General features: G+C 38.1%; 3 protein-coding genes, 1 long non-coding RNA gene and 5 other non-coding genes across 12 annotated transcripts; all 9 read right to left on the reverse strand.

The window, feature by feature from the left end:
• Positions 1–279: 279 nt before the first annotated feature.
• On the reverse strand, positions 280–4,499 carry LOC132848637 (uncharacterized). The gene is made up of 14 exons (XR_009648752.1): positions 4,409–4,499; positions 3,275–3,857; positions 3,012–3,050; positions 2,789–2,836; positions 2,524–2,560; positions 2,292–2,339; positions 2,073–2,112; positions 1,706–1,761; positions 1,491–1,536; positions 1,282–1,309; positions 972–1,025; positions 697–735; positions 493–521; positions 280–351 (listed from the first exon to the last, which is right to left on the reverse strand). It is a non-coding gene; the product is annotated as an uncharacterized LOC132848637 (long non-coding RNA).
• LOC132849313 (small nucleolar RNA SNORD31) lies at positions 590–661 on the reverse strand. Its single transcript, XR_009648856.1, has one exon. It is a non-coding gene; the product is annotated as a small nucleolar RNA SNORD31 (small nucleolar RNA).
• Positions 875–941, reverse strand: LOC132849314 (small nucleolar RNA SNORD31). The gene has a single exon (XR_009648857.1). It is a non-coding gene; the product is annotated as a small nucleolar RNA SNORD31 (small nucleolar RNA).
• On the reverse strand, positions 1,094–1,218 carry LOC132849315 (small nucleolar RNA SNORD22). The gene has a single exon (XR_009648858.1). It is a non-coding gene; the product is annotated as a small nucleolar RNA SNORD22 (small nucleolar RNA).
• LOC132849312 (small nucleolar RNA SNORD30) lies at positions 1,378–1,447 on the reverse strand. Its single transcript, XR_009648855.1, has one exon. It is a non-coding gene; the product is annotated as a small nucleolar RNA SNORD30 (small nucleolar RNA).
• LOC132849311 (small nucleolar RNA SNORD29) lies at positions 1,604–1,669 on the reverse strand. Its single transcript, XR_009648854.1, has one exon. It is a non-coding gene; the product is annotated as a small nucleolar RNA SNORD29 (small nucleolar RNA).
• Positions 4,500–6,209: 1,710 nt separating the features above from the next.
• On the reverse strand, positions 6,210–10,002 carry sb:cb1058 (uncharacterized protein LOC394209 homolog). The gene is made up of 3 exons (XM_060874535.1): positions 9,848–10,002; positions 8,215–8,865; positions 6,210–7,081 (listed from the first exon to the last, which is right to left on the reverse strand). Exons 2-3 carry the CDS (start codon positions 8,833–8,835, stop codon positions 6,935–6,937), a joined length of 768 nt encoding a protein of 255 aa, XP_060730518.1. The 5' UTR covers positions 8,836–8,865; positions 9,848–10,002; the 3' UTR covers positions 6,210–6,934.
• A 1,129-nt stretch (positions 10,003–11,131) lies between these two features.
• On the reverse strand, positions 11,132–16,678 carry b3gat3 (beta-1,3-glucuronyltransferase 3 (glucuronosyltransferase I)). Of its 2 annotated transcripts, XM_060874534.1 has the most exons (7): positions 16,422–16,678; positions 16,075–16,276; positions 15,804–15,978; positions 15,351–15,702; positions 14,230–14,520; positions 14,021–14,149; positions 11,132–11,434 (listed from the first exon to the last, which is right to left on the reverse strand). In XM_060874534.1, the coding sequence occupies exons 2-6, from the start codon at positions 16,160–16,162 to the stop codon at positions 14,051–14,053; spliced, it is 1,005 nt and encodes a 334-aa protein (XP_060730517.1). In that variant the 5' UTR covers positions 16,163–16,276; positions 16,422–16,678; the 3' UTR covers positions 11,132–11,434; positions 14,021–14,050. The 2 variants fall into 2 exon arrangements, with proteins under 2 accessions (XP_060730517.1, XP_060730516.1); XM_060874533.1 differs by lacking the exon at positions 11,132–11,434 and having other exon boundaries at positions 13,721–14,149; positions 16,422–16,677.
• Positions 16,679–17,203: 525 nt separating this feature from the next.
• Positions 17,204–26,412, reverse strand: naa40 (N-alpha-acetyltransferase 40, NatD catalytic subunit). Of its 3 annotated transcripts, XM_060874536.1 has the most exons (9): positions 26,015–26,412; positions 23,764–23,859; positions 23,621–23,673; positions 22,126–22,221; positions 20,207–20,365; positions 19,927–20,010; positions 19,213–19,290; positions 18,837–18,981; positions 17,204–17,891 (listed from the first exon to the last, which is right to left on the reverse strand). In XM_060874536.1, exons 1-8 carry the CDS (start codon positions 26,018–26,020, stop codon positions 18,837–18,839), a joined length of 717 nt encoding a protein of 238 aa, XP_060730519.1. In that variant the 5' UTR covers positions 26,021–26,412; the 3' UTR covers positions 17,204–17,891. The 3 variants fall into 3 exon arrangements, with proteins under 3 accessions (XP_060730519.1, XP_060730520.1, XP_060730521.1); XM_060874537.1 differs by lacking the exon at positions 26,015–26,412 and adding an exon at positions 24,035–24,625 and having other exon boundaries at positions 17,204–18,981; XM_060874538.1 differs by lacking the exons at positions 17,204–17,891; positions 18,837–18,981 and adding an exon at positions 19,028–19,107.
• Between the last annotated feature and the right edge of the window lie 233 nt (positions 26,413–26,645).

Genomic DNA, 26,645 nt, shown 5'->3' on the forward strand with positions numbered 1-26,645 from the left:
ATTAAATATGATTGCACTCAAGTGTCATCACCGATTCACCAAGTGTGAGCAAAAGATATCACTCCTTAACATTCCAGTACCTACTCATTATCCCATGAGCAGCAGGAATATAGTGAGGTTTGTTTACAGCCCTGAAACGGTTTTATTCTTGAATGACTTCAGCTCAACAGTATTTTCGCACGTTACCACCAATGTGAATGTAGAGAAGTCTATTTCCTATTTTAAAATGAAGATCTACATTAGTGTAAGAGATCAAATGAAGCTCACAACACAAAAGAATTCACTCAAGAGCTTTATTAAGTTCTGACAGCATTTGTAGGCATAACTTCATGTCCATGACCTCCACAGCACCTTCAAGAGAAACTTCATTAATATTTAAAAAAGGTTGGCTATTAAAACATGTTCATAAACAGGATTACATCAGATTAATCACACTGGCACAATCACTATTTACTTATTAAAAGCAGCTTAACAGGATTCATTACAACTCACCAAGTTGCTCAGTTCTATTTAGAGAGGACCTGCAGGGGAAAAATAAAAATAAGCATTTAGAGAAATCCAAAGACATGCAACTACACATCTATTGCAGAGACGATCAGAGAGGTACCAGTCACTCAGTACATAATCAGACTGGGGCGGTAATAAAGTCATCATTTCACAGGTGTTGGAACAAATCTAAACACCACACACACTAACCTTGTCTAGGGCAGCACTCCAGGATCTTTGTAGTACATCCTAAAGGAAAAGACAAGACATCCCTGTTGATCAAACTGATACAATCCTGGTACAAGTAAACAATGAAATCCTGTGATTGTGGACTCCAGCTCAGGTGTATGAAGTGACCCTGGATGATTCTTGAGAAATTTTAAGCAGGTAGATCAGAGAGTTACCAATCAGTCAGATTAAAGTCAGACTGGGGCGGTATCACTACATCATATCTTCCGGTTGTGTTTCTTGACCTGGACACCTACCTGATCAAGGAAAGGTTTCCTCTCAAACAGTGCCTAGTTCACCCAGACCTTCAGCTGAAACAAAAATGGGCAAAGCATGAGACATGAAATGAAGCTCTTGAAGAGCATAAACTAATCAGCTGGGCCATCAGACAGTTGGTAACCCCAACAAATTATCCCCTTTTTGCATTGGAAACACCAGTGGGTTCACCTTTTCAGGTTCTGGCATTAACAGTGCGTAAGACATGTGCAAGCTTCATCATTAGAACCAGCAACTGCTCAATACTAAAAGTTAACTCAACTTATGTTATACAAAATAAAAAGCACTCACCTGTGTAAGACAAACTGCCAGGATAACCCTTTAAAAAAAAAAAAAAGTCAGTTTCTGCATTTTTCTGGTCATAAGAGAACTAGTAACAGTTTCAAGCATCATCAGTATTAAAAAGTTCTCAACAGGAGTTCAGACGAACGAGATTCCAAAGTAAATCATCATAAGATGCAGAACATTTAACACCCACAGAAAAAGCAACAGTAACATACCTGAAAACCACAATAGATCATCCAGTTCTGTTTTAAAATAGAAACCCTGTAAAAATAAACAAATGGATTAAGGACGGATCAGGCCAGACAGGTAGAGAAAGAGAGAGAAACAGATCTCTCAGTTGTTCGTAACTTTTCACATCGGGTCAAAGTGAGCTAGTTTATCTTCATCACAGAGACCAGGCCCAAAAATATAATAATAATTTTATATTTACCATCAGGGCACAAGATTTGGCATGAAACGCTGATTAGAGATTCAAAGCGATGAAATCTGTAGAATAAAGGATTTTTTTAAAATAAAGAAACACAATCAACATGATCACTTTAAAAAGAAAAACATTTCATGTAGTTCATCTACCATTTTATGGGTACAAAGTTACACCTACATATTAATTAGGATATTTAGTCCTACAAATAGTCTTAGATATTTAAATCTCTACCATTACAAAATACTGATCAACCCAAACACTTTCAGATTGCAGTAATGCAAGATCATGGCCTTTGCAGCAGTAAATAAAACAGTTACAAAAAACAAAACCACAAGCAACCTTTGATACTAATTAAACTAGAATGTCTCCTTACCTCCAATCTGAAAACACCCTCAGTGTTTCAGGGAACACATCTTAAAAATAAAGGAAAGAATTAGATAAATTCATCCAAGACAAGCGACAAAACACTTGCATCATAATCTCTCAGATATTTCATATGTTCTCACATGAATTCAAACTGAGCTAAGAATAAAAATGCCACATCACTGAGATAGAACCAACAAAACTAGAGAAGCTAATGTAGAAGACTTACCACCGGTCGAAGCCATGATCACTGATGTGTGTTCGCCTTGAACAGCATCTACAAAGGCAATCTAGGTGAGATGAAGCGCTTACTTTCACTAGAACAATGAATAATAAGCAGTCTGATCAGTGCTTTGGTGACTTAAATGCCATGGGACAATAATGCCGTCCACAAGATTAACGGGTAGAACCCAACTCATCCTTTCAGACTGTAGCGCATAAACAAACATGAACATACTCACCAGTGAAAGTCTTTCAAAAACATGGATTCTGGGGCCACTGTTGAAAAAGGGAAAATAATCAAGAAAGTAAGAAGACTAATTTGACTGGTTCTCAGTCTGAATGCTGATCTACACTCCCACAAGCATCTGATCAGACTTTGGTGACTAGAATGCCATTTGACCAAAAGGCCGTCCAGAAATTACGGGTCGAAACCCACTTAATCATTTCAGACACCTCATGTCAAATATCTTACACTGAAAACCTAAACATGTGCAGTTTACTTACAAATGGGCACAACGCACACCAGGCCATTGAGAAGGTTGAGAAACATCTCTGTTTAAGGAAAAGAAAAAATAATTAATAGAACTGTTGATGAACGATCTTCATTCATTAATCTGTAATGGGTTCAGATTTAAAAGTAAGCATCACTGAAATTCAGACATATGCTTGTCAATAAGCTCATCATAAAAACCCTAGCTGTGATTAAGAGACATAGATAATGACTCACCATTTGGGTCAGTAAACTGGTCCAGGAAGTCCAAAAAAGCTGTAAAGAGTTTTAAATTTTGGTCATAATGCATAGGACGCCAAGAGATTTATCAAATTGTAATTTACTACTCAGGATAAACGTGAATCTTCAACAGAATTCAGCAAGAGAGAATTCAAAAAAAAAAAAATAAAAATCGTCACAGTAGTGCGAGTCAGATATTTTTATATTAAACTCAGTAAATCTCACTCAATCTAAAGCCAAGAATAAAGAAAAATTCATACCTGTTCAGCTGCTGTACAATCAGAGCCAAGAGCTTTGGAAGTGATGCATATTATTTTGCAATGTTTGCTGCTTCAGTGTTTGAAGATAGTTTCTACATGTTATTACAGAACACTGGAAAACAGTGACGTGCATTTCATACATTTTAAAAGTTTACATCTTCAGCTCTTTTCTGGACAATACATTTTACCGATGTCCCAAACAGTCAGAAGGGAAACTTCTGAGATAACTTTGCACCAATCATTATATTTTGTGCAAAATTTTAGTTGGTCCTTGAGGTTCTCTCTTTGGACCATTGCTAACAAGAATACAATGATTGGAAGAACTTTACCTAATTTTATAATAATCAATCTGCTCTTAAAATCCAATCAGTATGGTAGTGCTGATTAGAGAAATGGAGGTTAGCTGGTTATTTTATGCCAGGGTCAAAACCAGGGAAGTTTGGTGGGGATCCATCTGATCACTCTGCACAATAATCTAGAAACAACGTGCATGAACAACAGCTTAAGCAGCAAACTTTGCAAAACCCAAACCTTTACGTCACCTCCAATGCTTTTGGCCTCAACTGTATCCACTGCACAAAACCTGCAATAAAAAGCAGACAAGGTTAGTCAGGGGCCTGAGACGCCACGTGGAGACTCCAGAAAAACGTGGTCACACTAACTAGCAGAAGTAAAAGGAAAAAAGATCTCTCTTCAGATAAAATAGTTGCAATCACAGTATTTCAGTACAGGTCTGTGAAAGTTATCATCACTGAGAGATCCATGATGGCTGCAGGGAGCATTAATGCTGCTCAACATCAAAGCCATGCATACAGATTAATAAAGAAAAAAAGTGAGTCAATACACACTCCTAATAACGTCACATCATATTAACTTTAATGATGAACCCAAACTGGAAGTGATTAGCATGTGCACGTGCACGATGCACGCGGATTAAGAATCCTGTTTAAAAAGAGAAATGGAGGACTGAGACCCAGTTTGGGTCTCTTTACCCTCCAAAACCAGACAAATACTCACGGTTTACTAAACAAACGTACTAACAAGGGTGAATTAAGCGTTATAGAAAAAAAAACAATAAAAAAATATATTCTAAAGCGTTTATAAAAATCATAAAGTACAGGAACATAAACTTACCTCAGTGTGAGCTGCAGGGGAAATGGCCGACTGAAGGGGCGATGAGTCTTTATAACGGACCCTTAAACCACACCCACTTTTACAGTCTAAAAGTCTCAGCCGAATTACTAAAAAAAAAAAAGGCTTTAAAAATGAACGTCTTATGAAGTTGTTTTGTGGTTATTATTTTTTATTTTTTTTTAAATCCTTATAATTACTAAACATCTTCGTAGGTTTGCCCAGACTTTTATGAAATCATTGTCATTTCCGGTTAAACATGGCACATTTTTATATGAAGGAGGAAGTCGTTGGGGATTCAAATCATTGTCCTTTTTTTTATTTATAGACTTGACAGATAGATTTATTTGTCGAAAGGTCTGAATTCCTACATGTATGTCAAAGCGAATAATATTTTCTTAATCTTCCTAGACCAAGGGCCAAGGCACTGGGACCCAATTTATTTATTTATTTGTTTGTATTATTATTATTACTATTTATTTGTTTATTTATTAATTTTATTATTTCTTTTTTTCATGTATTGATTTTTTATTTTTTATTAATTAAATTTAATTATGTATTTAGTTATTGTCTTTTTGTTATATTCTTGTTTTTGTTAAAGTTTTCTTCTGTGTTATTATTTTTTCTTATTTCTAACCACCACAACCTTAATTTCTTGAGTTCACCTAAACAAAACAAATAAAAAGTCAATTACAATTTAGCTCCAGCCACTTACATGGCTAATGATGCAGTTATTGCAGACCAGGGCTATACAAAAACATTGATCAGGAACAGCATCAATTACCATGTTAAATGTTTTATTCTGCTGTTATATATGCAGGATATCTAAATGTAAAGAAATGCACTTATGATTGTTTTGTGTATTATTTGATTTTCAGTGATATAGATAAGTATTAAACTTAGACTTTTATTACACACCACTGTAACCTGCAGCACCATCCACATGCTTTCCAGCTACTACTGCTAGCTCAGGCTTAGGCCTTCTTATATTTTATAAATTTTCTATTTACATGTACGGATTCTGTTTATGTAACATTGATATGGACACCTGAATATCACACTAATGTGCTGCTAAAGCTTTCCTCTAGATATTTGAGTGTGGCTGTGAGGGTTTCAGTCATAATTCCATAGCTTAGGTCAAGCGCTGATGTTGGTAGAGCAGGCTTGGGGACAAGGTTGTGGTCTGGGCTCTGTGCAGGACACTCGAGTTCTTCCACTACACCCTTGGCACACTGTGTCTGGAATTCTTCCATTGAAATAAAATTGTAATTGTACAGTATAAATTACACTGAGCTTTCAACTTTGTGGCAGCAGTTTATTGATGAACTACCTCTGAGTGTGATGGTCAAGTGTCCACATACATTTGGTCATACAGTATTTTTGCTGAGGATGATACTATTTATTATTATTGTCATAATTCTTGTTCTTATTCTTTTTTTTATTATGATACTGTGGTGCAAGATAAGGTCATTTTTCCATGATGTGAGATAAATTCATAATGTTATTTCTGAAGAGTTCTTTGTTGGCAAGGGAAAATCTTCATAAACCATAAACAGAGCAAGAAATATGAAATAAAGGAAGAAATTACAATAGAGACATTCAATAAGCCATTCAGTGATCAATGTCAGATGAAATATTTGTCATTGGTATTAATGAATGCTGGTTAATGCATTTTAAAAAGATCTACATGTATCCACTAAAGCAAGAATGTACCACTCAGGAAAATTGTAATTGCTATACCAGGCCTGTCCAGACGCTGGAGGGCGCACTTTAACCCAGTTGTGCATATGATGCTGTGAAAGACTTTCAAGGTTTTAATGCCTTTATTTAAGTAAATGTGTTACATATTTTAAAGTCCATTATGTAAATTATCAGTTAATTTACTTGTGGGTAACAGATATCCCAGAAAATGAACATTTAATTAAACAAGATTTTTAATAAGGACTGTATCTTTTTTTTGAAGTCCTAATTTATAATAAGTTCATTAACTCCTTACAAAGGTTTTATGATCAGTATAAATAACTCAGTCAGCTGGCTCAGTCATGGACTTCAAAGCCAAGAAGGTATGAGCTCCCAGTGCTGGAGCGTTGGTCCCGTGGTCATGGCAGGTTCACCACTAGCAAAGACAAATTACACCAAAGACCTCTGCCTCCATTATACTGTTCCCAGCTCAGTCAGTTTCACAACAAGTTCATAACAAGTCCTAAAAATGATTGCATTGTGTTTTGTGAGATGATTTTTGTTCTGTGATACAAAACCAAGTTATACAATTAATATAAGCACCACAGCTACGACCTCACGGGCATTTTCAAGATGTTAATCTTACATTTTCAGGTTATTTATCACAAACCATCTAAAACAGGATCCATTTTAGACACTATAGTAACTAAGATTATTCTGGTGGAGATAAATCATATATAAATACAGCTTACAAAAATAATATTTCAATAATTACTACATGAACACATTTTCAGCCAGTTAACAACTGAAATGTATAATCTATATTTAAACCATGTGCTAAAAGGTGTATTATAATCTAAAGTCTGCCAGCGCAGCTTTCCTGTCCATTTCAGACTTGCTTGGTGTGGACACAGGGGAGGAGACAGGAGAGAGGGTCACACTGTACAAGTTTGCAACAAAGGTCTCCCATCCTCGTCTGAGTGCTTTATCCAAAACCTAAAAATAAATAAATCAATCAATAAATTCAGTGTTCATTTTACGTTTGTAACAATCTAGCTTTAATACTAACAAACTATGAAACAGAATGTTATCTACTTTATATCCACATTCTAACTGCCTGATTAATAAAAAGAAAAATTTTATAAATATTTTAAAAATATTGATTTCTGGATGTTAGTAGAGAGTTAAAGTGTTATCTGAGTTATCTCTGTTAAGCCATTCCCCTCCCTTTCCTTTTTGTATTTGTATGTACAGTGTAAACAGAAAGACTGTAGAACAGGAGGACAGTGAGAAATGGACTGGAGCAGTGATTTAACATGAAGCAAAAAGTCTTAAAGCAAAGATTCTAAACTAGGAAACTCTAGAGAAGGAGTTTGGTGATCGTAGTCTTTTTGCTGTTTACTATTGTATCATGTAATATCGTGGGTCCTACAGCAAAAGATAAGTTATCAGACCTCATCTTTCTTTACCCATGTTAGAAAAGGAAACTTTGGGAGTTAAGCTGTATGTAAGTCTGTTTTAATACAAGCATAATTTGTTCTTGTGCAAGCTCATTCATTCATTCATTTTCTACCGCTTATCCGAACTCACGGGAAGCCTGTGCCTATCTCAGGCGTCACTGGGCATCAAGGCAGGATACACCCTGGACGGAGTGCCAACCCATCGCAGGGCGCACACACACACACTCTCATTCACTCACGCAATCACACAATACGGACAATTTTTCCAGAGATGCCAATCAACCTACCATGCATGTCTTTGGACCGGGGGAGGAAACCGGAGTACCCGGAGGAAACCCCCAAGGCACGGGGAGAACATGCAAACTCCACACACACAAGGCGGAGGCGGGAATCGAACCCCCAACCCTGGAGGTGTGAGGCGAATGTGCTAACCACTAAGCCACCGTGCCCCCCCTTGTGCAAGCTCTTTCTTGGAAATACTGATATGAAGGTATATAAAAAAAAGTTGCTATTGTGCTACTACGTTAAATACGTTGTTTCAAATAAAGAGTGATAGAAAATGTCTTAAATGATTTCCAGAAATCTCAAAGAGTAATCAGTTCACTAACCAGGAATCAGGAATCCCTGACATGAGATTAGGTTTTATGTCATGACCTTATAGTATCTCACCTTGTGATAATTCCTAAGAGACTTCCTTTTGACAATCTTCATGTTGTCTACATCTTTTTTCTCCTCCACTTCTCTTTCTCCCGACTTCTCCGTCATCATCTTTTCTCTCTCTTTTCCTTCAGGAATGAGCTTCTGATCATCAGCTTCCTCTTGTATGGAGAAGTAGATGAGCGTGGGTTCTGGAGCGCTGCTGCCCGATCCTATGTCAGGCTGAGTTACCAAGTTCACATCCAAGCTCGACTCAATAGCTGAAGCCGACTGAGTTTCAGAGCTCTGGATGTCTGTCTCCAGTGATGGTTTATCAGTCTTGGTCCTCCTTGAGCTTTTCCTGCTCCAGCGCCGGCTCAGTCGGCTCGGCTTCCTCTTCAGCAGGGTGGTCCCGTCGTCCTCCATCATGCCCTCGCTGAAATCACACACACAGTGCTCCTTTTCATCTGGAAGCTCTTTGCTGTTCATTTCTCCTAACACTGGCTTTGCTGCCGGTTGTTTCTCTGTGATCTGTACCTCTGTCCTGAACTCTATTTCTATTTCATCTAAACGTCCATAGAATCCACTGGCCCGGTCTAGAAAAGGAGGAGCTCGAGGAGCCTTTTGCTTCTTGGAGCTTTTGCCGATTGTCATGATTTTTCCAAGTCACTGAGAATCACTTATCTGTAAATCGAGGAAAGAAGTAAGCAGGAAGTGAGATGTTAAAACAATGTTCGGTTTTGTCTATGACCTCAGAAATAACAAATAGTACATAAATAGTTTGGTAGAAGTGCTCTGCCTGATATCAGAGTCACTTATAGAGCTGTGAAGGCTACTGATATGTACTTATTACGTCTCTTGTACAGATCACCTCATCAACATGACACTGTACAAAGTTCATAGACACGTGTCCTAATAGATAAGAAAATCTACAGGCTCACATTGACTTTGACTTTGTTTAGTTGTGCTGGAACTGTGACCCATGCCAATGTGTGTGTGTGTGTGTGTGTGTGTGTGTGTGTGTGAGACTGAAACCTTCCATCACACAGAACAGATCTGGTAATATTACATGTCCATATTAATGTCTATTGTGCAAGTGGATATAGCGGACACCTATGTTCATTTTAATTCAATAATATACTGTAGTTATGTCTTGTCTTAAAGGAATGCTCCAGCCTCGTTTAAATTAATCTTTATTCTCTCATCTGTGTTATATGTGCAAATACTAAGGAAATCTTTTTTTTTTTTTACTAATTTCCTTGTATTGAGAAAGGAACTCGGCTTAAAACAAACTTATATCTGAAGTCTAAGTTAAGCTGTTACTTAGCATTTATGTGAAACAAGATTTTGAGAACATATTTTAAAAAATTTGAATAAAATTTGTATTAGGTATATAATTAATATTTAATTATTAATTAAATGAATAAAATTGAACAGGCTTTCTAGCCTTCCTACACCTGAGTAGAGTGAAACACTGATTTTTTTTTTGTTAATCACACATACATTACAGCAGCAGTGGATAATTCAAGTTTTAATATCAAGTAATACACTTAATAGATGTAATAGTAATACACATAATAGATGAGTGGCTCTTAAGTGCTTTCCTATTTTAGTTAAAGCAGGATTTGTTTCAAGAATTGAAGAAAATGAGAGGTAAGTGGCTTACCTGCTGGGTGTTCTCTCTGGTACTGGCTGTGTGTGTGTGTGCGTGTCAGTACTCCCTCAGCACACCTCATACACAATCATCATAGACGCTGCCTAAACCTGTCGTCACTGAAAAAAGGAAAGCCCACACAATCACTTTCTCAACTCACAATCTCTATGAGACTTGCTCTTGGTAATTATCATCAAAGTTTATCAATATGTACACTAAGCATATGCTACATTTACGCCCTTATCCAGAGTGACGTACAACAGGGCTTTTATGTCTCTATCGATGAATACATTAACACTGCTTAATAGGTTACAGAGTTAGAATACAATCAACGTAGAACTCTGTTCAGGGTTTTTATTCATTTTTTCAAATGCACGCATAAAACAAACAAACAGGGAAAAGTGCTAGTTGAAGTATTTCAGAAATTATTTTCTGAACCCCTAGGGGAAGTTCATTCCACCACCTCAGTGCCAGAACAGAAAAGAGTCTTGTAGTATAATTACCTCTTACCCCGAGGGATGGTGGTACCAGTTGAGTGGGACCTGGTAGCTCTGAGGGTACGAGGTGCAGTGAGAGGAGTGATAAGAGCTTTGAGGTAAGAGGGAGCTGGTCCAGTTTTGCTTTTTAGACAAGCATCAGTGTTTTGAATACGATGTGTGCAACTACTGGAAGCCAGTGGAGGGATCATAGCAGTGGGAAGGTATGTGAGAACTTAGGCAGGTTGAAAATAAGTTGTGCAGCTGCATTTTGGATCATTTGCACAGGATGAATTGCATTCATAGGTAAACCAGCCAGCAGTGAGTTACAGTACACCAGTATTGAGATGACAAGCGACTAAACAAGTACCTGAGCAGCCTGTGTGGACAAAAATGGCCGAATCCTTCTAATGTTGTAGAGAAGGAACCGACATGAGCGAGTCACATTAGCAATATGTGAGGAAAAGGACAGTTGAGTTACCACAAGGTTGTGAGCTGTGACTGAAGGGGAGATCAGATCATTATGCAGGGATATTGCAAGATCCTGACCTGGGGATGAATGACCTGGGATGATCAGCTGTTCACTTTTGCTGGGATTGAGTTTCAACTGATGAGCCGTCATTTACATTTACAGCATTTGGCAGACGCCCTTATCCAGAGCGACGTACATAAGTGCTTAAATCTCTAGCATTGAATACATTAATGCTGGTTCACAAGGTTACATACTTAAGATACCATGAGTTTAAAACATTTGTTCAAAGTTACAATGAAAAAGTGTCAAAGTTTTTTTTTAATTTTTTTTATAATGCAACAGATAAGGAAAGAAGTGCTAGTTGAAGTGTTTCCTGAATAAGTAGGTCTTCAACCGCCGCTTGAAAATAGCCAGTGACTCAGCTGTCCGGACCTCTAGGGGAAGTTCATTCCACCACCTTGGTGCCAGAACAGAGAAGAGTCTTGTAGTATACTTGCCTCTTACCCTGAGAGATGGTGGAACCAGTCGAGCAGTGCTGGTAGATCAGAGGGTGCGGGGTGCAGTGCGAGGAGTTATGAGGGCTTTTAAGAGGGAGCATCCACAATGATATGTCCATCAGATATGCTGAGGCCTGAACAGAAGCAGTGGTATCTGAGGGAGGGAAGGAGAATAAATGTTGAGTGTCCTCAGCATAGCAGTGCTAAGAAACCATATAGGAATGATTACAGAGCACCATATGAGCAGCTTGACCACTCTGAGTAAACTACTGTACTAAACAAATGCTTGTGAGTTTCTTCTTTTTGAAACCTTTTTTGGAGAAAAATATCTGTAGAGGTCATCATTAAGGTAGATAATCAGTCCTTAAAGACCACTGTAGTACTTTGGAGACTTTAAGGGCCACTCTAGCAGGTTTGAGGGTTTATTGCATTGAACCCTGTTGAAAACACATGCAACTTTTCTTTATTTATTTTTTGCAGACAGTGAATGTTAACTGTCCTCTATTTCTACATACAGGGAAGCCACGGATGTTATGTAGTATTTGGGATGTTGACAGGTTTTGGGTGGGAACCCGTTGCTACAATCAAGGTTTCGACCGCAGAAGCCTATTAACTGCACGGCCATTAACATTAACTCCTGAAACAAAACAAGACAGACAGCTACTTTAGTACATATCAACACACAAATCTACACACAGCCACGTTTGCTCACATTTGCAGTTTCACCTTGGAAAGACTTAATCTTTTATTTGTTTTCTTATTTTATCAGTGCCATAGGAAGGAAATGTCACCTTCAAGAAATAGCTTGCCTCTACACACTCTAATGCCATACCTCTAAAAATCCTCCACTTTAATTAACAAGAGCTCAAGAGAGGGAGTAGCAAAGGAATGCGTATTTCCCTGGAAACAATAGGTGTGTCGTTTAACAAATAAAGACTTGGAAGCAACAGGTCAATCCTTGATAATGTTCCTTTAAGAGTATATGAGTAATCTCACATGACAGCACTGCAGTAGACGTGAGTCAGTTGAACCCACCTCCTCACTTTATACCTCAGGCAAGGATCTTCACGTAGTAATAATGTGAACCATGAGAGCGGCTGTTTTGCAGCTGTGCATGTCAGTGCCTGTGTACGGTAATGTGAGAAAAGCATCACATTCAGATGGGATGTGGTTAGGAGCCATTTAGGGAGGCGTGTGCTGGCGGTGCTTTTTGCAGACGACAGAGTTATTACTCACTTAACAACATGCCCATTCTCATCAAACACAATTCATGCCATGCGAGGTCATAATGTTTCAGCTATTAGATGGATATTTCTGTCCAAGTGGAAGCAAACTTTATGTTCTTGTGTGTTAACAGATAATCAGTTGTGAGAAATTTAATCACTCTAAGGTATAATGTTTAAAAGACCCAACCTTAAAGTGGGAAAAGTCTGAAATGCATTTGTACTGTAGGAGGCCTTTCTTGAATGATTAGAATAAAGCATTAAAGGATTAAGCCTGACCCTTTGCCCTATAAGCACTGTGATCCTTCCACAATTATTCAATTTATATTATACTTCTGTGCACTGTCCACTTTAATAGGAACGTCTGCTCGTTCATCCAATTATCCCTTCAGCCATTCAAGTGGCATCAGTGCAATGCATAAAATCATTCAGCTCCAGGTCAAAAGCTTCAGGTAATGTAAAGTGTGATCTCCGTGACTTTGACTGTGGCGTCAGTTGGCGCCCGATGGGCTGTATTAGATGTTTTCGACACTGCTGATCTCCTGGGCTTTTCACACACAACATGGAAAAAACATGCAGTAAATATAGGTCCTGTGGTTGGAAATGGGAAAGAGCTGAAGAGCTGAAAGAGGTCAGAGAAAGAACGATTTGAGTTTACAGTAAGGCTCAGAGGACACACATCAAACCGTGAGGCTGATCAGATAAAACAACCACATCATGTTCCACTCCTGTCAACCGAGAAACTGAATCTGAGGCTACATTGGGCACCAATAACATCTTTCCAACGTATAACAGTGTCAATGCTGTACTGAGAACTGTGTGCCACCTAAATAACTGCACTGGGGTGCATTTTCACTGGTGCAGGGAACAGTGCTGTGTGACGTTGGGCATAACAACAGTCACTTATATCTACAAAGTGCAACTGTATGGTGAGTTTAGCTGAAATTACTGCGGAGTTCGGATTTTAACCCGAACATAACGATGACACTGATATGACGTACAATTCAAATTTATCCACTTAAATCATTCCAATGATCTTGTCTGGATTCTAGTTGCTCTTTTATGTGCACACAATCCAAGGTTGGAATAACAAGGAAGTTTGTTTTAAATGTTTTTTTTTTTTATTTTAAGCCATTTTTGAAAGATATACATAGTTAGTACAATTTTAATGGTGGTTTTGGTTCTCTAGGGTCCACTTGAGCCACTCAAACTGAACATAGCAATACAACTTTACTGTAAAAGGCAGAGATTTACAGGCATGAGGCAGAAACATCCTTATCATCTACATCATGTTCTACATAACACCATGAATGATAAATATATATATATATAAATAGAATGCTGCATTCAATCACGCACACAAATACATCCACCCAGTCATAATAAACATACAGATACTATACAACCTGGACTCCTGGATTCCTGGACAACAGTAAACTGAACTCATGCTGAAAATGAAGAACGCTCTCAAGTTAACATGACAGCAAAATGCATTTTTTGTTTTAACTGGGATGTACCAGGGTGTTTTCTGAGAATGTTCTTGCAGCTTACACCTCCACGTTGGGATCTGATCCTAACCCTTGCTTTATAAGAGCCTCCTCCCTTTTCATCTTTGGCTTTTCGGTCCGTGTGTGCCACACCAGCACCTAAGACAGCATAAAAAACAGACTTTTATTATAATTGCATGCTTTTCCACAGATTTACCGCTGTGATTATGTGAATCTACCTTAGTGCACATGTCAGCTTTAGGCTCCAGGTCCTCCATAGTAACCAGATTCTGCAGAAAGCTACTTTCTAGGAAGCCCATCTCTGCATTGCCATCAAAACAAGCATCAGGATTGGCCAACACCAGATTCAGGGAGACAGCAAAGCCCGCCATATCAATGGGGAAGGGACGGTTGGGTCGCCAGCCGGTGTGGAAACGAACCACCTTCCCATTTTCCACCACCGGCCGCTCAAACTTCATAGCTCCCACCAGACCCACTGGCCAAACAGAGACTTTCTTAGTGTAACGCATCTTAGGCAGACGGACACACAGACAGACAGGGGTAAGGAAAACAACACAGAGAATAAAGAAAAATGCTAACACTGCTTACATTGTGATATAAAGAGCCCACTGCAATCAATGAAAGAATTTTTTTTACAATTCCTTAAAAAAAATCAAATAAAAATAACAAGAACAGAAATGGAGAGTGTGTTAAGTTTAAGCTCATAATTTAATCATCAATCAATTCTTCTTTATCCACTGGCCTCCTCTGCCCTCTATCTTTAAGAACAAGAAAATCTCTTGGTCCTGTGTTTTGGTTTCAGACAGCATATGCTACGGTCAGAGAGGTTTAAGCACAGCTGAGTGATATGGGGGAAAAAAAACAACTGGATGCTGATCTCCTCTGTCCTCTATGCTGTTTTTGTGCTGCTAGCAAGATATCCTTTTACTAGGGAAAGCTAGAAGCATCTGCATACAAGCACCATAACATCCTTCATTACTTCTTAGCCCTCTAGCACCCCTCTAACAAGGAGAGTTGGTATTGAGACTCGAGCTACAGCACTATCATGTGGGGATTGTTTTATGGTGACTAAAAAGAATGTCTGCCAAATGCCAGAAAAGGATGGATGCAAATGTGATGCCGCAAAATAAGCATCACAGCTCTGTACCCATTATATCTAATATAGAAATGATTAATGGGTGACATCATACTACTAACCACTGAATCTAAAATCTTATCTAACTTAACTAATGTTATAATAAATTTTTCAAAGATGATTTCATATTTTATCATTACACATACAAGGTGCACATTAATAAACCACCCTTTCTGCTCTTTTATCTTGACTGAGGTTGCGTACCTCATCAAAGAGCTGAAGGCTATATGTGTTGTCATCATCAGCGAAGTAGATTACAGCATTGTCGAAGGCTAGCCCTTTCCCCCGGTCCGCAGCAGCCTTCTCCCTGAGCCAGCGTAAACCCTCGTTCCTCTGCTCAGCCCCACGAGGCTTCAGCCAGTGAGGGTCACCTTCCTGCAGTTTGCGGTCTTTAGGTGTCAGCATGTGTAGGTGTGTGTAGGTCAGTCCAGACGCAGCCAGCAAGTTTGTCACTAGCTGTGTCAGGCTGGGAGAATCCTCCACCACGATCCAGTGGAGCTGAGGTACATGCAGAAATGTGTGGGACAAGCGTATGAGCTCAGCCTTCTGCACCAGTCTAGAAGAATTTAAAAAAATCTTGGATTAGCCTTTCAGAATATTTAAAAATAACAAATTATATCACAAAATGGTTCATATAAAAATAAATAATATACATACCTTGCATAGGTAGGTGTTATTACATAGATTGCAGGCAAACTAGATTGCCTGGAGGCTTTTGCGTCCAATTTCTCTGATTTTATTATTTGTTCTTGCAGCTTATGTAACTCCCCTCTCAACTGAGAGATGGTTCGGTCTTTAATAAAGTCATGTTCTCTGCAGTCACAGCCCTGGCCTAGGAGGAAAACAGATCCAAGGATTATTTTGAAGTAAACGATATTGTTAAATCATTAAGCGGTGCTTTAGAAGAAATACGATACACCTGTCTTACCTAACTGCATGAGGGCATAGATGAGGCCCATTAAGGACACCATAAAGTAGAGCAGGAATACAGTCTTCAGTTTGAGCTTCATCCTCATTGGACAGAAGGTGACACCAAAAAACACCAGAATGTCAGGCTGCTGTGAGCTTCACCTTATAGCCCAGGACACACAAGGCTTCCTTTTGAATGTAACCAGTTTATTGATAGAAGCCTAAGACAAAAGATAATAAGCAGCAGAGATATTTTTTCCAACGCAGACAATGTGTATTAAAGCCAGTTAAACAGTTAGCTTGTTGCTAAGGAAGCACAGTTACTGGTTTGTTGCCATAAACCTGGCATTTAGCTTCTAAACCTACCATCAACCCAGTCCCAGTTCAGTCCAGGCTGGAGAAAGGCTTTAAGATTTCTTTTTTTATTCGCCTAAGCGACATGATCGTTTATATACAAAGTCAGCGATTGAGCTTCTGTGTTCAACAACAAGCGTCCATTGTAATCAAACCCATTTCAAACAGCTCCAGCAGTTTCAGCTCAGGTGTAACACGGATTGCGTTCCCGTGAACAAGATCCGGACCTTTGTAGTTCCGCTTCCATTTTGTTAAAAGAAAACTTAAGGAAAAAAATAATAATAAAATAAATAACAGCCCAAAAAAAGTGCAAGAACAGTTGAGGAAATTATAAAATCACACATTTTTTTATCATATCCAAAGGGGGGAAAAACACGTTTGACTTATGTTTATTTCCCTGTTAATATTTTCACAATATTGAATTAGATTTTTTTTAAGTAATCATTAAGGAACATTAGTAAACCCTCACACACGTAGTATCTTGTTAAAATTAATATAGAAATAAAAAATATTTATATAAATAATATAACCCAGTGATTAGGATCTGAGGGTGTGACATTATAAAAATAAATCAATCACCAAAAAATTAGCACTAATAAATATCCTGGAACACTTCTGTCACACGTCTCACCATCATTATTAATACAGTTTTAAACATTTCAGTAAAATTCTGTTAGTGAAAAATTGTGTTGTAATTACAAGGGGCTCTTTTACATTATGGGAATCACTACCATTTACTGTAACTGCCTGATTTTTTTTTTTTAGCACAATATAAAATAAAGCAAAGAAGCAACTTTGAGTCAAACCAGTTTATTTGTTGCAAACAAATAAAACACCAAAAGCTGAAATAACTTCCCTTTCTGCATCAACAACAAAGCATGACACAGAAATACTCATTTACCAAACATCTCATCACTTTTTAATGGTCTCAATGTAATTTCTCCCCACAAACCTTGTGAAGGTAAATAAAATGATAATGTCAAACAGATTATATACAGTTAAGAAAAAAGAAAAAAAAAAAAAAACAACTAATGTTTTGAGATGATAAAAGAAGGCTGTGATACTTTAAAAAAAGGACAGCACTTTTCTACACTAAGGGTGTGGTTGCAATAAGCATCAGCCCCTTCAGCAATTAGATAGGGATAGCCGTTATAAAATATTTGATATAGGTTTTACTTAGTTGAATGACCTGAGACTGACCAGTTTGAGCGATTATAAAGAATACAAAGTCGTTCATTGTATTCGGTTAATTAAAGAAATACAACACTTAGGTAAGCCCCTTGCATTTTGTTAAAATGTATGTACAAGTACCCTGACAGAGCAATAGAGAAAAAAATGGCAGTAACAGCTAGTGTGCCATGCCCTTGAACTCACTTTAATGATCAGCAGCTTGGGAGAGAGAGAGAATTGTAGGCTAAAGTCCTGCCATGATGTTTGTCATCATCATGGGATGTGTAGATGTTCTACTCACCATGCTGGTTCCTGAGGTGAAAGGAAAAGTTCACTATACAGAGCTGTCACATGAGCATTACTGCCATCTCTGTTGTTCAAAGATTCATAAAGCTGGAGAGGGAATATACTTATTTTTCCTTAGTCACGGGCAGCTATTAAGTTAAAAATATTTAGCAACAAGGAGGACCTTCATCGATGAGAGATTAGTTCAGGCCTAGTTCAGTCACCACTTCACAGCTTTAAAATGCATCACTTTTACACTGTCATTAAGAGCAACATGTAGCATACATGTACCTCAAACATGGCTTCTCATCCTTAACTATGAAGCCTGCACAGTAACACCTTTAAATGAATTCTGTGAAAACGAATTTAAAAAAAAAAACCTCACACCAAACACAGAGGTAGAAAATAGCAAAATCTTGCAAAAATCCTTAATTGGTCTTATACAAACTCAATAGTTAGTGATAGGATAACCTTTTATGATGCTTAAACCCAAACGTTATGTAAACAAAGCTTTAGATCTCGCTAACATCATGACTTAATTTGGATGTGTACAAGTCAAAACCATTGTGTGCATCAAATTTGTACCTGAAAGACATTTGGATAATGTACTTTTCACTTTCATTACAAATTTCCAGTCACCTACTTCACACTCAATACACAAGACTAAACATTCAAGAAATTAGCTACCCAAACTGTATTTCACATTATTTACAGTCATATATGAGTAACTTATGAACTGTAACCTACTGCAAGATTTCTCACTCTAAACACTGTTAAATACCAGTTACTGAAAGATGAACGCATCAGTGGTGCTCTGACCGGCTCCTTTTCGTTTCTTGTTCTTTTTGGCTACACTGCGTGACTGAACTAGGCTTAAGGGGATGTAAATATGGGGTAACGTAGGGCAAACATGATTGTTGACAGGAGGTTTGAATGAGGAGTGTTTGTGTAACAGAACAGCAGGACCAGCACCTAATGGCAGCAGCCTCCACAGTGGCCGCCAGCATGCGCATGACCCGACACCTCGCCGTATTTTGTCCGTCGACTCAAAATCTCGTACGAGTACTCATCTCCACAGCAACCTGACATGCTGGGTGAAGTTTCGTCAATCTCAAATCTGAGGCAGAAAGCACAGTAATCATATTTCAGTTCATAAGCTCTGCCAAAATATTAGACCAGTAATGTATCTGCACACTTATTAGTATTAGAGCGGTCTTTACACACTGTCCACTATCTTGGAGGACTGGAAGTGAAGGGACAGTTCATATAAATAAATGAATTATAAACTGAAAACACAAAAATCAACCATCTTACAAGAAAAAAAAAAAAAAAAAGTGATTCAACTTACTGTAAGGCCTCCCGGAAAAACTGGTAGGCTCCGTGGTTGTGTTTGAAAACGGTCAACATGACCTTTTTCATTTGTGTACTGAAAAAAAGAGAGCAACACAGTCATAAAACGCTCAAACAGCAGTTAGGAGAAGCAGATTAAATCTGAAGCTAAATGAGTCAATGAGGCTGATGTAATGTTAGGTTACACAGAAACCTGACAGCTGCATATACCATCACTGAGTCACGATGCATGATTCGTTTTTATTACTGAATATTCCAGTTTGCACTAAGATTTTACATCATAAAAATCTGTCTCAAAAGGTGACTCATTAGCAGGCTCTCTGCTTAGGATGTTCATCTGACGCACACATTTTACATGCCGGATATTTATTTATAGCAGAATCTATTACTTACATCTTAGCTAATAGATCTTATGCTAAGAATCAGCTAATAGATCTTAAGGATGCATCAAGGTGTAAGCACAGACTACAGGTAACTGTTGAAAACATTTTTAACCACCCCTTTAGGTCTTTGTAAAGGGTGCTTTTACATATGCTGCATGAATTGAACCCTGGATTAGGCTTGTGAATCCTGAGCTTTTTTCTACACTCCAAACATCCAATCTGTCACTGTATCACAGGATTGAACTCCCTGTACCTGTATTTGCTGCATACAGAGTCCTGAAGTACCCTAAACAGTCTTCTACTTTTTGTACCTTCTACGAAATTTGTACCTGTTGGCAATGAGCTGCAGGATCTGGACGAGAAATTTTCCCAGACCTTTCCGCCTGACCTTGCTCTCCAACTGGAGTTCATAACTTGGGAAGAAAAAAAAAGAAAAGGAAAAGGGTTACTTTATTAACAGCTCTCAGCTACATTTACATTTTTTACATATGACACAGGCAATGTCCAATGCATGACCATGCAAGCATTAAAGAAATGAAGCAGATAAATATTTAAATAAGGATTTGCTAACACTACATTATACACATGCCACAGTAAAACAGGGCTTACCAATACAACACCTCATCGCCACATTCGACATCGAATCGAAAATGAGAGAAAGCAACAGGGGCTGATTCGGCATCACGAGCCAGGAGATACCATGCTCTCTCATCCTTCAACTCCTCCCTTTTCTCCCTCTCCTTCCATCCCCACTCACTCTGTTCATATCTACAAAGGGATCATCAACACATAAGGAACTATACACATTTCTAAAACCTGCTTTAATCTAAAAGAAACCAATAAACGCCCCCATGGTGCCTGCTGAAATGGTAATCATGAATATTATGACTATAAAACTGTGAATCACAGTAAGGTCCCCTGTACTCACATTAACAGCAGTGATTTTTAATGCAAGTGATATATGGAGACAAACATGTACAGTGATGCCTCGAGATACGAGTTTAATTCGTTCTGTGACTTTGCTCGTATCTCAAATTGCTCGTATCTCAAAACAATTTTCCCGTAACCCGTTCCCTTTCCCAATTTTCTCAAACCATTAATCCGTTCCAGCTCGCAAAATTCCACTCCAGTTGTTTTGTTTATGTGTTTTGAATATGAAAAATGTACAGTACCTGTATTTATAAATGACAAATATTGTCTAAAAACATACAGTAATAAAAGAGAATGTTAAAAAAAAAAAAAAAAAAAAAAATGGTTTTACTTTACGGAAGATGCGCACGGAGGTTGAGGGAGGATTAAACAGGAGGAATTTTGTCTCGTACGTACACTTTCGCTTTCGTTCACTTACTCACTACTGTACACTCTTAATGCTACTTTACACTTAAATGTAACTTAACTAAACTTCACTAAAATTAACGAACTTAAATCAAGAATCGCGTTAGTTCTGGCAGGCCACGTCGTCAAGCATGCATCAACTGTTAATCAGCTGTCCACGACACGCACCAATCCGGTTACGACATCCATATTACCCTTTAAATTCCCATTCATAGATCAGCTCTAGCGCTTCGCTGCTGCCGTGATCTATACTCCCTCCTCCAACCCCGACTCCACCATGCCGGAACCTGTGTTCCTTGTACCAGTTTACGTCATAAATCTCCACATATGTTTCTCTCTCTCTAATTATTTAATTATTTATTTATCAATTCATTCATTTATTACTTTCCAAAAACACTTAAGCGAGCATATCTAATACTATGCATGAATGAATAGTGGTAGTCCAGAACAGAACCATACCGCCAACACTAACTGTATGCACCACCAATAAATTATCTAATAAATTCTCTTTTGACAAAGTGGTCCTGACAGAACTGAAATTCGCTTTTCTCTTCACTTGTTTTTGCCTTTTTTGTCACTCTTTCCTCACTAACATCTGCCGGTCGTTTTAATAAAAACCTGTCCGGTCGGCATATCAGATGCGGTGTAGTAGCACAAGTTCAAATTTTTAACGGATGCAACGCTCAAAACGGATCCGAAAATTACGGATCTGCAGATGGTCGGCACCTCACGCAGCGCCTTTGCGACTCTCCATAGGAAATGAATGACTTCCTGTTTATCGGCCGTCGTTTGTCGTGTGCAGTGGAAAGGCGGCTTTAACCGAGTGAGACGCGGGAAGCTGAGGCGGGGAAAGAGAGCACATGTGGTGTTGGGGATCTTTGTTTCGGCGGCGGCGGCTCGGATGCTCGTATCTCAAAAATTTGCTCGTATCTCAAGCCAAAGATTTGGTTGAATCACAGCTCGTATCTCAAAAAATTCGTATGTCAGAGCACTCGTATCTCAAGGCATCACTGTACACTGAAAGCAGCTTATGCACAGACCTGACTCAATAAATAATGTTTTCAGTCCTACAGTACCTCAGTCTAATGAAATCTAATGCAAAACAAACATCTATACTTATGGATAAAAGAAACCTATACTTTTTAAAAGAAAGAAAGAAATAATATTTATATATCTGCACGCTTAATACCTACAATGTCTGTACGTTGGCTCTGGTCAGCTCATAGGCCCACTCCACAGTGATGGGAGACAGTGCAGTCACCCGTTTACACTCAATCTCCAGATTTAACCTGCCATACAAAAAAAAAAAAAAAAAAAAGACACTTAGATTTTATTCCCTTTCGCCAGAGACGCAGAGCCAGTACTGGAGCCAGGTGGTCAGGATACAGGAAAAGCTTATTAAGAACCAGCCTGCGTGGTTACCTGTCTAAATGCCAAACAATTATGTAAACACATGTGGGAGTTTATCATTGTACAGTGTAAAAATAACAGTTATGGGGGATTTCAGATGATGTGAAATAAACTCTACACAAAACAAAGAGTGATGGACACCGATTTCCAGTGTAATGGCCATTTAATTGAGTGTATTTATTTTTCTAATTAGCTGGTTGTTATTTCAGTAAAGTAATTAATAATAATAAAAAACACTGAAAACATTTCAAAATTTAAACGTACTGTACAGTAAATTCTCTTTTGGTCTCATTAACAATAATAATAGAAAGAGGGAAAGAGGGAGTCTAGACAACAGCACACACACTATAAATCCCTCAATTTCTGTGCTCAAACAACCAGCAGCATTATGAATGTTAGCATACATCCATAAACACCACAAAATGTCACTGGGAAATTCAATTATAACCAAATGTACCTATTGCAGTAATATAGTAAATACTACTTGAACAGGTTTTGCTTGCACCATTTTATGGACAGATAAATAGTCTTTACTACTAGAATCTCCAGTCAACAACAGTGAAAAGGAGTGTCCTGGCACTTTTAAAATAAACAAACAAACAGCATAGCAGGTAGAAGAAATGTTAGGAATAAGCCATACCCTTGCAATATGAGGACATAATGAGCAGAAATAATTGGCCTCAAAAGACTGGCAAACATTATGAGGCAGGTATATAATATAAATACACTATAAATGTTATAAATGTGCCAATAAATGTTTCTAATAGCTTTGATAAGGTCACCATTTTGCATTATTTGTATAGTGGTTTTAAAATTATAGTCACAGAGCAGCTTTAGAGAAATCCAGATGTATAGTTATATTTAGATTCTTAATGAGCAAGCCAGAGGCAACAGTAGCAAAGGCAAACTCCCTGAGATGACATCAGGAAGAAAACAGGCTAAAAAAGGATCCTAACCTCGTCTGGGAATATACCAGATAGTATAATCTGCAATATAATTGATTATATGATAATAAAACGTAACACACATGACATGTTCTAACCCTCATCATTTATTACTCCCAGTCAGCATCTTACTTTATATGATGGGCTCAAAAATAACTGGCGGTTATGCCAATGTCTGCAATAAGATCCATTTAACTGTTTGTTCTTGGTTTCAAACGAGTAACTTTTACTGCAGGATGAGAACGTGCATGAAACAGTTTTAGATTAGATAACTCTCAGCAGAAAAAGACCATCAGTTAGTTTTAAGGCATAAAAAAAACAACTCATCACGTACCCGTTTCTGTCATACTTTTTGAACACTGGAAAAGCCGACAGTGGATCTTCAAGCTGCAGAGACAAAAGAAGTGATTATGAACACAGCCAAACAAATTCTATCTAGAAAATAGGGTTTAAATACTTGAAGAGAAGATGTTGTACCTTATTGGCTGCAACCACTTTAGCACACACAGCATCCATAGCTGCTCTTTCTTCAAGCCTCCTCTGCTTCTTCTCCTTCGCTCTGTTTGACTTTCTCTGTAGAGAGTAAGACAGAGAAACAGATACCGTCAAATATCAGTCCTTATCTAAACAGATGACCTACCTTTTTCTCAGACAGTTATTCAGCGTATTCTTTGAATTCCTGATTTCCAGCACAACAGACTAATACTAAAACTAATACAGTGACTCTGATTCTGATCTAAAAGCTCACCTGACCTGTGTATATGCTCTGGCCTTTTCTGAATCAGGGCAGGTGTGTTAGAGCACCTAAATATAAAACACTGAATTGCACAGAACAGAGGTAATCAAGGACCAGGGTTAGGAGCAGGATATTTTTCTCCAAGCACTCAAGATTAACATAAATTTTGTAATATCAATTTTTTTAACCAACACAAGTCTAGTACAGCAGGAAAGACAAATCTATACCTTATTCTACTGAGATCAATGTGCATAACAGAAAAGTGTTTTAAAAAGGTTTAAACCTCATTCAGCAGAGAGCATTAAAGTAATGGGAAGACACGGGTTTTAAACTTAAACGATAAACTTTAAATTGGCAAATATTTAAATTTAAAAGAACTATTAAGATGTTTAACGCATCCACAGACAGCCCACAGAAATAAAATTAAAATATATTGTCCTACATGCATGCAGTTGTTCACTGAGGCTACTATTTAAAGGGACAACAATGTCGGGAACAATATATTCCTCCTCAGGTCGCATGAATAAATGTACATCTTCACCCTCTAAAACTCCCACATCTCAATGTTAATGAAGGTATACACACACACTAATTATACATACATACATACATACATACATACATACATACATACATACATATATACATATAAGAGAACAAACTCCTGCAGTAAGCAGAGGGGGGAAAAAGGATGCCGTGTCAAGGTGATGAGCACTTTACCCTACTTAGACACCCAGATTCAGTTCATCCTGAGGATAGGGATGTATCTGGTTAGAACAAGAGGACATTTACCCCATGTGTACTTAGCAGTGGATGTACTGTTCATAGTCCATGTTGACTTTGAGCCGCCGAGAGCTCGGCCACAGAAATAACGCAAGAGTAATTTCGGTAATTTATTTTGTTGTAAAAAGCAATTGGCGTCATTGATATTTTATTTTCACATATACATCCTTCGATATCCTTTTTTTTTCCCACATTCAGAAGAAATGAGTCAAGGACATCAATGACAAGGAAAAAAAAAAACATACATTTTAGCCTGGTTCCACTTTAAGTTAAAATTTAAAAACAGGTCATATTAATGCCAGGAATATACAGGTTATAAAGATGTGCAGATTTTAGGGCTATCTGGAGGAGGGGGGGTCTGATACTGATAAGGAAATCTGTATCATTATCAGACCTCATGATGCATTTTATGCTGTGAACAAGTGTGATGTCTGGTGGACACACTATTCTGTGTTCATGTAAATACAGGACACAAATGTGACACTAATGTTATCAGATCAGTACTGAACAACATGGTGTCTGGAATCAATCATCCACAAGAGAGCATTTCAGTCATCATCATCATCATATTATTATTATTATTATTATTATTATTATTATTATTATAACTACTACAGAAGCTGCATTTGGTTTAAACAGTAAACAAAAACGATAGGAACAAATATGTATACACGGCGACACGTTTAAAATAAAAAGTGAGTACCAGAAGCTGAACAGAATTAGATCTAAATAACATGTGGGCGTTAATAGAGATCAGAGTAAGTGTTTGGACTGCTGTAGGCCACATGTTTCTTCCTCCTGCCATGCCACATGTTCGCTAACACAGCATTCCTGCATCAGTGCACAATAGACTACATCAATGCAAGAACAGCACTTTCCTATTCAGCCCTGCAGTCATTCACTCAGTCAGGTTTAACACCATAATCGACTCTAACACAACCGGACTGGGTTTCAGTTCCATTTACGGTGTCGAACCGTAATATAAAAAAATCAGAGCGACTTAAACTCGGTGTGATCACCAACACAGAACACTAGAGGGTCGATGAGTGAGAGTTATGTTATATAAAGGCTAAATGTGAGCTAACAGAGCTGCCATCACACTCTGAACAGATCAGGATTCAGCAGCCAGGAGTCTTTGTTTCAAACTGCACAAGAAACGTGAACCCCGTCCATCGTAACGCTCGCTAGTTAGCAATGAAAACAACTCACCCCCATTTTGTAGCTCGTTAGCCGTTCACCTCGGAGACAGTTAATTAGTTAGTTTACAGGTAAACAGATATATATATATATATATGATGAGGTCAGGAAGCGGTGTATCAGCAGCAGCTACCGTTTGGTGCAAGGAAATAATGACACGCTAATGAGCACGCTAGGCTACCGTACCATAAGTAAACGTTAGCTTAACAGCTAGCTTAACATAACAGCCGGATATAAACAATAGATATTAGCTAACATGCTAAGTTTATCCCGCTTTTATCTCTCCGGCAAGTTCGCGCCAAAGAACATGGACGATAACTAATTACGTCTACAGCTATGTTCTACTCTTTCTTTCTTTCCCTCTCTCTCCCTCTCTCTCGCCCGCTCGCTCGGTTCCCTCATCCACAGCAACCCGCGCTAAGGGAAATGACGACAACGGTTCAATCCCAAATAGATCAACACTCCCTATATAAGTGGGTCACTTAGGGTGAAAGAATCCGACGACGTGCACCCTAAGTAGTGCACTACGTATTGAATATTAAGTCATTTGGAACGCAACCATTCTAAGTTAAGTACAGGTGGAAAAGTATGTCCTCCAGATTCATATTATTATTATTATTATTATTATTATTATTATTATTAT

The sequence above is a fragment of the Tachysurus vachellii genome, chromosome 7 (assembly GCF_030014155.1).
Source record: "Tachysurus vachellii isolate PV-2020 chromosome 7, HZAU_Pvac_v1, whole genome shotgun sequence".
In the NCBI taxonomy this organism is placed as follows: Eukaryota; Metazoa; Chordata; class Actinopteri; order Siluriformes; family Bagridae; genus Tachysurus; species Tachysurus vachellii.

Coding starts and splice junctions, on each gene's coding strand:
- sb:cb1058 (XM_060874535.1), bottom strand. CDS start 8,835: ATGACAATCGGCAAAAGCTCCAAGAAGCAAAAGGCTCCTCGAGCTCCT. Junction 7,082..8,214: donor CTCTTAGGAATTATCACAAG/GTGAGATACTAT, acceptor ATTTATTTTTAG/GTTTTGGATAAAGCACTCAG.
- b3gat3 (XM_060874534.1), bottom strand. CDS start 16,162: ATGAGGATGAAGCTCAAACTGAAGACTGTATTCCTGCTCTACTTTATG. Junction 14,521..15,350: donor GCCTTCAGCTCTTTGATGAG/GTACGCAACCTC, acceptor CGTCTGCCTAAG/ATGCGTTACACTAAGAAAGT. Junction 14,150..14,229: donor AAGCTGACATGTGCACTAAG/GTAGATTCACAT, acceptor ATGCTGTCTTAG/GTGCTGGTGTGGCACACACG.
- naa40 (XM_060874536.1), bottom strand. Junction 23,674..23,763: donor AAGTGGTTGCAGCCAATAAG/GTACAACATCTT, acceptor TTGTCTCTGCAG/CTTGAAGATCCACTGTCGGC. Junction 19,291..19,926: donor CTGCAGCTCATTGCCAACAG/GTACAAATTTCG, acceptor TCTTTTTTTCAG/TACACAAATGAAAAAGGTCA.